Source organism: Panulirus ornatus, chromosome 39 (genome assembly GCF_036320965.1).
Source record: "Panulirus ornatus isolate Po-2019 chromosome 39, ASM3632096v1, whole genome shotgun sequence".
NCBI classification, from domain to species: domain Eukaryota; kingdom Metazoa; phylum Arthropoda; class Malacostraca; order Decapoda; family Palinuridae; genus Panulirus; species Panulirus ornatus.
Genome location: NC_092262.1, coordinates 2,392,438 through 2,403,549, shown reverse-complemented (window position 1 = coordinate 2,403,549; position 11,112 = coordinate 2,392,438). Strand labels below are relative to the sequence as shown.

At 38.2% G+C, this 11,112-nt stretch overlaps 1 protein-coding gene across 4 annotated transcripts in view; it reads right to left on the bottom strand.

The window, feature by feature from the left end:
- Positions 1-2,207: 2,207 nt before the first annotated feature.
- The window catches only part of LOC139761025 (turripeptide Gsg9.2-like), a 364,470-nt gene continuing 355,565 nt past the window's right edge, over positions 2,208-11,112 (bottom strand). For all 4 annotated transcript variants that reach the window (XM_071684766.1, XM_071684769.1, XM_071684765.1 and 1 more), the window contains exon 4: positions 2,208-2,351. In XM_071684766.1, coding sequence (XP_071540867.1) covers positions 2,255-2,351 — 97 coding nt within the window. In that variant the 3' untranslated portion in view covers positions 2,208-2,254. The remainder of the gene's footprint in view (positions 2,352-11,112) is intronic.

Here is an 11,112-nt window from a genome sequence, read left to right as displayed (position 1 = left end):
CGTAGAAGGCGACTAAAAGGGAAGTGAGCGGGAGGCTGGAAATCCTCCCCTCTCGTTTTTTTTTTTTTTTTTCTAGGAGAAGTGGGAGACCAAATTGGAGGTGGAAAGATGGGATGAAAAAGATTTTGAGCGATCGGGGCGTAAAGATGGAGGAGGATGAAAGGCGTGCACGGAATAGAGTGAATTGGTACGATGTGGTATACCGGGGTCGACGTGCTGTCAATGGATTGAACCAGGGCATGTGAAACGTCTGGGGTGAACCATGGAAAGTTCTGTGGGGTCTGGATGTGGAAAGGGAGCTGTGTTTTCAGTGCATTATTACATGATAGCTAGAGACTTAGTGTGAACGAATGGGGCCTTTGTTGTCTTTTCCTAGCGCTACCTCGCACACATGAGGGGGTGGGGGTTGTTATTCCATGTGTGGTGGGGTGGCGATAGGAATAAATAAAGGCAGACAGTATGAATTGTGTACATGTGTATATATGTATATGTCTGTGTGTGTATATCTATGTGTACTTTGAGATGTATAGGTATGTATATTTGTGTGTGTGGACTTGTAAGCCACGGTCACTAAGCGTTTTATGTCTCTATAATATTTTGCTTTTTTTTTCCTCTATCTCCATTCCTCACATATTTCATCTATTTTCTGTATTTGATTTTGTTTATGACGTTTGTCGATCTAGAGCAGTTCAACTTTTGTAACAGAAGGATCGTGATCAATATTAGTTTCCTCTAACCACTGAATTAGTTGTTACTTTTTTGTAGCCGATTGTTGGAACTTTGTTTGATATTTTAGAATGACATGGAGCATTATCCTTAATGATAAGTGACTGGAAGTGTGTTCCCTTTAGGTGATTTTGTTTTTTTTTCCTTCCCGTAACGTTTCACAAGCAGCGAGTTTCATTCATTCTATTTTTTGAGTAGATTCTGGTCTTCAAATTTTTTTTGATAATTACATGTTTCTTCACATGTTTAGCGCAGTTTTCCCAACTTGTGTTAGAATATGTGAAAATTTACAAATGGAGTAACGTGCATCCGAGAACAAGCTTGGGTCGTTGACTTGGGAGGTTATTGTTATCTAATCTACACTTACCAACACATTACTTCATAATCCTTTTACTCATTAGCATTACCAATTGATTTATCATGTATCTGAGGGAGAAACTGGAGTGAATAAATAAGTTTCTATTCAAAATATCTGATAAACATTTGAAATACAGCTATGTTACTTGGACATGTTTCATTTAGCCAATCATCACCAACCTATCAAGTGCATCTTCGCCTAGATAAAACATATAAGCTAAGTATAGGTGTTTTAGGGGTCCTCCATGTATCCTTGCATGTATCCTGGATCTTCTATGTGTTTATGTAATCTTGATCCTCCAGGTGTGTGGGGTTCTTTATCCTCCATGCTTGGGAGGTCCTGGATCCTCCAAGTGTGTGGGATTCATGGACACTTCTGGTATATGGAGGCCCTAGAACCCCTAGATGTGTTGGGATTCTGGATCTCCAGGCATGAATGGGTCTTAGACGATCCATTTGTCTGCTTGGGTGCTAGATCTTCCAGGTGTGGAGATCATCGTCCCTACAGGTGTTTAGAAGCACAAGGTCCTCCATGTGTGTATGGGATCTATGCCATTTACATGTGTTTTCTCATCACCCAGGTGTTTGGGATTCCTTTATAATAAAGGTGTGTGAAAGCTCTGGATTCTCCAGGTGCACTGGAGTTCCAACCCATCCATATGTGCTGGATGTTATATCCTGAAGATGCTTGGCATTGTTGATCCTCCATGTGAGGGGGCTCAGGATTCTCAAAGTGTGTGGTGGCCCTAGATTCTAAACCTGTATCTTCAAGGTGTTTGTGGGTTCAGTATTCATAAGGTGTGTGGTGTTTTGGATCTCCAGGTGTGTGGCAGCATTTGATTATCCAGATATGTGGAAGCTTGAATTCTCCAGGTGTATGAGAACCCTAAGTTCTCCAGGTGTGTGGTGGTTCTGTGTCCTCCAGGTGTGTAGGATTCCTGGATCCTCCAGATGTTAGATACTCATGATTGTGTTTCCTCATCGCAGGTCATGGGTAATAAACAACTGAGACATTTTTTTTTATGGATTTTATTATTTTGTTTGACCTCTTCAGTTGCTCAGGAGGTCAGGCTGCAACTCCTACAAGCCGACCCCCTAAGAAATTCAACAGATTGTTCCCGACGTCAGTCAGGAAGTCCTGTATGTTGAACCTGCTGCTCAGCTGGTCAGGTTAGGCCAGATACCCTTCAGCAGATGAGACGGTGAAACCTGTTTCCTCAAAACTCAGTAGCACAATAGGCCAGTCCTCTCTATTACTCTCGAAAAGTCTGTAGGACATAACTTAGTTAATCAGATATTCACTGTTTCAGTTACGTTCATTACTAAGGGCTGCTGACAAGAAACATGTTTAGAGACAGTCGACACGTAGAGTGATAAGAAAAGGAACTCTTAACATCTGTCCTGTTCAGGGAATGTTGATATGTGTCATGTTCATAGAATGCTGTCGTATACCATGTTAAAAGACTGCAGACATGTATCATTTTTAGGGACTGTTGACGTGTGTCATGTTCAAATACTGTTGCCTTATATTATGTTAAAGGACCCGAGACATGTGTCATTTCCACATACACACACACGTACACACACACACACACACACACACACGCACACACATATACTTTTTATAAACATTTCTAATGATAAGAGAAGTGATAGACTAAAGATAATATATGATGATAATAATGATAATAGCAATAGTAATAATACTGGTAATGATAATGATAACAATAGTGATAATAATAACAAAAATAGTAATAATGATAATAATAATGATAATAATAACAGTGATAATGATAATGATGATGATGATAATAGTAATAACAATAATAATAATGATGATAATGATAATAATAATAATAATAATAATAATAATAATAATAATAATAATAATGATAATAATAATAATAATAATAATGATAATAAAAATAATAATAATAATAGTAATGATAATAATAATAATGATAATAATAATGATAATAATGATGATAGCAATAATGATAATAATAATAATTAAGGTAATAATGATAATAATAATGATGATAATAATGATAATATTAGTAATAATAATAATGACAGTAATAATAATAATCTTTTTATTCTCCCTAAAATTTAATGATACTCTCATTAAATTTTAGGGAGAATAAAATGATGTTCTGGAAGGAGGTAAATAAAGTGCGTAAGACAAGGGAGCAAATGGGAACTTCAGTGAAGGGCGCAAATGGGGAGGTGAAAACAAGTAGTGGTGATGTGAGAAGGAGATGGAGTGAGTATTTTGAAGGTTTGTTGAATGTGTTTGATGATAGAGTGGCAGATATAGGGTGTTTTGGTCGAGGTGGTGTGCAAAGTGAGAGGGTTAGGGAAAATGATTTGGTAAACAGAGAAGAGGTAGTGAAAGCTTTGCGGAAGATGAAAGCCGGCAAGGCAGCAGGTTTGGATGGTATTGCAGTGGAATTTATTAAAAAAGGGGGTGACTGTATTGTTGACTGGTTGGTAAGGTTATTTAATGTATGTATGACTCATGGTGACGGTGCCTGAGGATTGGCGGAATGCGTGCATAGTGCCATTGTACAAAGGCAAAGGGGATAAGAGTGAGTGCTCAAATTACAGAGGTATAAGTTTGTTGAGTATTCCTGGTAAATTATATGGGAGGGTATTGATTGAGAGGGTGAAGGCATGTACAGAGCATCAGATTGGGGAAGAGCAGTGTGGTTTCAGAAGTGGTAGAGGATGTGTGGATCAGGTGTTTGCTTTGAAGAATGTATGTGAGATATACTTAGAAAAGCAAATGGATTTGTATGTAGCATTTATGGATCTGGAGAAGGCATATGATAGAGTTGATAGAGATGCTCTGTGGAAGGTATTAAGAATATATGGTGTGGGAGGAAAGTTGTTAGAAGCAGTGAAAAGTTTTTATCGAGGATGTAAGGCATGTGTACGTGTAGGAAGAGAGGAAAGTGATTGGTTCTCAGTGAATGTAGGTTTGCGGCAGGGGTGTGTGATGTCTCCATGGTTGTTTAATTTGTTTATGGATGGGGTTGTTAGGGAGGTAAATGCAAGAGTTTTGGAAAGAGGGGCAAGTATGAAGTCTGTTGGGGATGAGAGAGCCTGGGAAGTGAGTCAGTTGTTGTTCGCTGATGATACAGCGCTGGTGGCTGATTCATGTGAGAAACTGCAGAAGCTGGTGACTGAGTTTGGAAAAGTGTGTGGAAGAAGAAAGTTAAGAGTAAATGTGAATAAGAGCAAGGTTATTAGGTACAGTAGGGTTGTGGGTCAAGTCAATTGGGAGGTGAGTTTGAATGGAGAAAAACTGGAGGAAGTGAAGTGTTTTAGATATCTGGGAGTGGATCTGGCAGCGGATGGAACCATGGAAGCGGAAGTGGATCATAGGGTGGGGGAGGGGGCGAAAATCCTGGGGGCCTTGAAGAATGTGTGGAAGTCGAGAACATTATCTCGGAAAGCAAAAATGGGTATGTTTGAAGGAATAGTGGTTCCAACAATGTTGTATGGTTGCGAGGCGTGGGCTATGGATAGAGTTGTGCGCAGGAGGATGGATGTGCTGGAAATGAGATGTTTGAGGACAATGTGTGGTGTGAGGTGGTTTGATCGAGTGAGTAACGTAAGGGTAAGAGAGATGTGTGGTAATAAAAAGAGCGTGGTTGAGAGAGCAGAAGAGGGTGTTTTGAAGTGGTTTGGGCACATGGAGAGGATGAGTGAGGAGAGATTGACCAAGAAGATATATGTGTCGGAGGTGGAGGGAACAAGGAGAAGAGGGAGACCAAATTGGAGGTGGAAGGATGGAGTGAAAAGGATTTTGTGTGATCGGGGCCTGAATATGCAGGAGGGTGAAAGGAGGGCAAGGAATAGAGTGAATTGGAGCGATGTGGTATACCGGGGTTGACGTGCTGTCAGTGGATTGAATCGGGGCATGTGAAGCGTCTGGGGTAAACCATGGAAAGCTGTGTAGGTATGTATATTTGCGTGTGTGGACGTATGTATATACATGTGTATGGGGGGGGGGGTTGGGCCATTTCTTTCGTCTGTTTCCTTGCGCTACCTCGCAAACGCGGGAGACAGCGACAAAGTATAATAAAAATAAGAAAAATAATAATAATGATAACAATAATGATAACAACAACAACAATAATAATAATAATAATAATAATAATAATAATAATAATAATAATAATAATATTAATAATAATAATAATGGTATTTTTTTGTCGCTGTCTCCCGCGTTAGCGAGGTAGCGCAAGGAAACAGGCGAAAGAATGGCCCAACCCACCCACATACACATGTATATACATACACGTCCACACATGCAAATATAGATTCCTATACATCTCAATGTACACATATATATACACAAACAGACATATATATATATACACATGTACAGAATTCATACTGTCTCCCTTTATTTATTCCCATCACCATCCCGCCAAACATGGAATAACAGCCCCCTCCCCCCTAATGTGCGCGATGTAGCGCTAGGAAAAGACAACAAAAGCCCCATTCGTTCACACTCATTTTCTAGCTGTCATGTAATAATGCACCGAAACCACAGCTCCCTTTCCACATCCAGGCCCAACACAACTTTCCATGGTTTACCCCAGACGCTTCACACGGCCTGGTTCAATCCATTGACAGCACGTCGACCCCGATATACCACATCGTTCATATTAACTCTATTCCTTGCTCGCCTTTCACCCTCCTGCATGTTCAGGCCCCGGCAACTCAAAATCTTTATCACTCCACCTTTCCACAGCCAATTTAGTCTTCCACTTCTCCTCGTTCCCTCCACCTCTGACACATATATCCTCTTGGTCAATCTTTCCTCGCTCATTATCTCCATGTGACCAAACAATTTCAAAACACTCTCTTCTGCTCTCTCAAACACATTCTTTTTATTTCCACACATCTCTCTTACCCTTACATTACCTACTCGATGAAACTACCTCACACCACATATTGTCCTCAAGCATCTCATTTCCAGCACATCCACCCTCCTGCGCACAACTCTATCCATAGCCACTCCTCGCAAACATATATCTTTGTTGGAATCACTATTCCTTCAAACATACCCATTTTTGCATTCCGAGATAATGTTCTCGACTTCCAAACATTCTTCACGGCTCCCAGAATTTTCGCCCCCTCCCCCACCCTATGATTCACTTCCTCTTCCATGGTTCCATCCGCTGGCAGATCCACTCCCAGATATCTAAAACACTTTACTTCCTCCAGGTTTTCTCCATTCAAACTTAACTCCCAATTGACTTGACCCTCAACCCTACTGTAACTAATAACCTTGCTCTTATTCATATTCTTTCACACACTTTAAAAAACTCAGTCACCAGCTTCTGCAGTTTCTCACATGAATCAGCCACCAGCTCTGTATCATCAGCGAACAACAACTGACTCACTTCTCAAGCTCTCTCATCCACAACACACTGCATGCTTGCCCCTCTTCCCAAAACTCTTGCATTCATCTCCCTAACAACCCCATCCATAAACAAATTAAACAACCAGGGAGACATCACACACCCCTGCCGCAAACCTACATTCACTGAGAACCAATCACTTTCCTCTCTTCCTACACGTACACATGCCTTACATCCTCGATAAAAACTTTTCACTGCTTCTATCAACTTGACTCCCACACCATATATTCTTAACTCCTTCCACAGAACATCTCTATGAACTCTATCATATGCCTTCTCCACATCCGTAAATGCTACATACAAATCCATTTACTTTTCTAAGTATTTCTCACATACATTCTTTAAAGCAAACACTTGATCCACACGTCCTCTACCACTTCTGAAACCACACTCCTCTTCCCCAATCTGATGCTCTGTACATGCCTTCACCATCTCAATCAATACCCTCCCATATAATTTCCCAGGAATGTTCAATAAACTTATACCTCTGTAATATGAGCACTCGCTCTTATCCCCTTTGCCTTTGTACAATGGCACTATGCAAGCATTTCGCCAATCCTCAGGCACCTCACCATGAATCATACATACATTAAATAACCTTACCAACCAGTCAACATTACAGTCACCCCTTTTTTAATAAATTCCACTGCAATACCATCCAAACCTGCCGCCTTGAAGGCTTTCATCTTCCGCAAAGCTTTTACTACCTCTTCTCTGTTTACCAAATCATTTTCCCTAACCCTCTCACTTTGTACACCGAAAAAACCACCGTATATCTGCCACTTTATCATCAAACACATTCAACAAACCTTCAAAATACTCACCTCATCTTCTTCTCACATAACCACTACTTGTTATCATCTCCCCATTAGCCCTCTTCACTGAAATTCCCATTTGCTCCCTTGTCTTACACACTTTATTTACCTCCTTCCAAAACATCTTTTTATTCTCCCTAAAATTAAATGATACTCTCTCACCCCAACTCTCATTTGCCCTCTTTGTCACCTCTTCCACCTTTCGCTTGACCTTTTGCCTCTTTCTTTTATACATCTCCCTCTCATTTGCATTTTTTCTCTGCAAAAATCGTCCAAATGCCTCTCTTTTCTCTTTCACTAATAATCCTACTTCTTCATCCCAGCACTCACTACCTTTTCTAATCAATCCACCTCCCACGCTTCTCAAGCCACAAGCATCTTTTGCGCAAGCCATCACTGCTTCCCTAAATATATCCCATTCCTCCCCCACTCCCCTTACCTCCTTTGTTCTCATATTTTTCCATTCTATGTTCTGTCTCTGCTGGTACTTCCTCACACAAGTCTCCTTTGCAAGCTCACTTACTCTCACCACTCTCTTCACTCCAACATTCTCTCTCCTTTTCTGACAAAACGTACAAATCTTCAACTTTGCCTCCACAAGATAATGATCAGACATCCCTCCAGTTGCACCTCTCAACACATTAGCTTCCAAAAGTCTCTTATTCGCGCGCCTCCCAATTAACAAGTAATCCAATAACGCTCTCTGGCCATCTCTCCTACTTACATACGTATACTTATGTATATCTCGCTTTCTAAACCAGGTATTCCCAATCACCAGTCCCTTTTCAGCACATAAATCTACAAACTCTTCACCATTTCCATTTACAACACTGAACACCCCATGTATACCAATTATTCCCTCAACTGTCACATTACTCACCTTTGCATTCAAATCACCCATCACTATAACCCGGTCTTGTGCATCAAAACCACTAACACACTCATTCAGCTGCTCCCAAAACACTTGCCTCTCATGATCTTTCTTCTCATGCACAGGTGCATATGCACCAATAATCACCCATCTCTCCCCATCAACTTTCAGTTTTACCCATATCAATCTAAAATTTACTTTCTTACATTCTACCACATTCTCCGACAACTCCTGTTTCAGGAGTAGTGCTACTCCTTCCCTTGCTCGTATCCTCTCACTAACCCCTGACTTTACTCCCAAGACATTCCCAAACCACTCTACCCCTTTACCCTTGAGCTTCGTTTCACTCAGAGCCAAAACATCCAGGTTCCTTTCCTCAAACATAGTACCTATCTCTCCTTTTTTCTCATCTTGGTTACATCGACACACATTTAGACACCCTAATCTAAGCCTTCGAGGAGGATGAGTACTCCCCGCTTGACTCCTTCTTGTGTTTCCCCTTTTAGAAAGTTAAGATACCAGGAGGGGAGGGTTACTGGCCCCTGCTCCCGTCACCTTTAGTCGCCTTCCACGACACGTGAGGAATGCGTGGGAAGTATTCTTTCTCCTCTATCCCCAGGGATGAATAATGATAATAATAATAATAATGATAATAAAATAATAATAATAATAATGATAATAATAATTATAATAATAATAATAATAATAATAATAATAATAATAATGATAGTAATGATGATAATAATAATAATAATAATAATGATAATAATAATAACTATAATAATAATAATAATAATAATAATAATAATAATAATAATAATAATAATAATAATAATAATAATAATGATAATAATAATAACAATAATAATAATAATGTTAGTAACATTATTGATGAAAATAATATTAATCATAGTAACAATACTAATGATGATAAAAATAATGGTAATGATAATAATATTAATAGCAATAATATCAATAATGATAATGATAATAAGCACAATGATAAGATAATGATATTGATAATAATATCAATAGCAATAATATCAATATTAATATTAATAATAATGATAAGGATAACAATACTATAACGATAATAATGATAATGATGATAATAATAATAATGATAATAATAATAATAATAATAATAATAATAATAATAATAATAATAATAATAATAATAATGATAATAATAATAATGGTAATCATAATGAGAAATTAATACTGATAATGATTAATATAATGATAATAATAATAATAATAATAATAATAATAATAATAATAATAATAATAATAATAATAATAATAATAATAATAACAATAATAGTAATGATAATAATAATAATAATGATAATAATAATAATAATATAATAATAATAATAATAATAATAATAATAATAATAATAATAATAATAAGAGAGGAAAGTGATTGGATCTCAGTGAATGTAGGTTTGCGGCAGGGGTGTGTGATGTCTCCATGGTTGTTTAATTTGTTTATGGATGGGGTTGTTAGGGAGGTAAATGCAAGAGTTTTGGAAAGAGGGGCAAGTATGAAGTCTGTTGGGGATGAGAGAGCTTGGGAAGTGAGTCAGTTGTTGTTCGCTGATGATACAGCGCTGGTGGCTGATTCATGTGAGAAACTGCAGAAGCTGGTGACTGAGTTTGGTAAAGTGTGTGGAAGAAGAAAGTTAAGAGTAAATGTGAATAAGAGCAAGGTTATTAGGTACAGTAGGGTTGAGGGTCAAGTCAAATGGGAGGTGAGTTTGAATGGAGAAAAACTGGAGGAAGTGAAGTGTTTTAGATATCTGGGAGTGGATCTGGCAGCGGATGGAACCATGGAAGCGGAAGTGGATCATAGGGTGGGGGAGGGGGCGAAAATTCTGGGGGCCTTGAAGAATGTGTGGAAGTCGAGAACATTATCTCGGAAAGCAAAAATGGGTATGTTTGAAGGAATAGTGGTTCCAACAATGTTGTATGGTTGCGAGGCGTGGGCTATGGATAGAGTTGTGCGCAGGAGGATGGATGTGCTGGAAATGAGATGTTTGAGGACAATGTGTGGTGTGAGGTGGTTTGATCGAGTGAGTAACGTAAGGGTAAGAGAGATGTGTGGAAATAAAAAGAGCGTGGTTGAGAGAGCAGAAGAGGGTGTTTTGAAGTGGTTTGGGCACATGGAGAGAATGAGTGAGGAAAGATTGACCAAGAGGATATATGTGTCGGAGGTGGAGGGAACGAGGGAGACCAAATTGGAGGTGGAAAGATGGAGTGAAAAAGATTTTGTGTGATCGGGGCCTGAACATGCAGGAGGGTGAAAGGAGGGCAAGGAATAGAGTGAATTGGAGCGATCTGGTATACCGGGGTTGACGTGCTGTCAGTGGATTGAATCAAGGCATGTGAAGCGTCTGGGGTAAACCATGGAAAGCTGTGTAGGAATGTATAGTTGCGTGTGTGGACGTATGTATATACATGTGTATGGGGGGGGGTTGGGCCATTTCTTTCGTCTGTTTCCTTGCGCTACCTCGCAAGCGCGGGAGACAGCGACAAAGTATAATAAAATATAAAATAATAATAATAATCAGAATAATAATAATAATGATAATAATAGTAATAATAATGATGATAATAAAAATGATACTTATACAATAATAATAATAATAATAATACTAGTAATAATAATAATAATGATAATAATGATAATGATGATAATAGTAATGATAATAATAGTAATGATAATAACAATAATGACGATGATAATGCTAATGATAAAAATAATAATAATAATAATAATAATAATGATAATAATAATAATAATAATAATAGTAATGATAATAATAATAATAATAATAATAATAATAATAATAATAATAATAATAATAATAATAATAATAATAATAATTTTAAAATGATAATG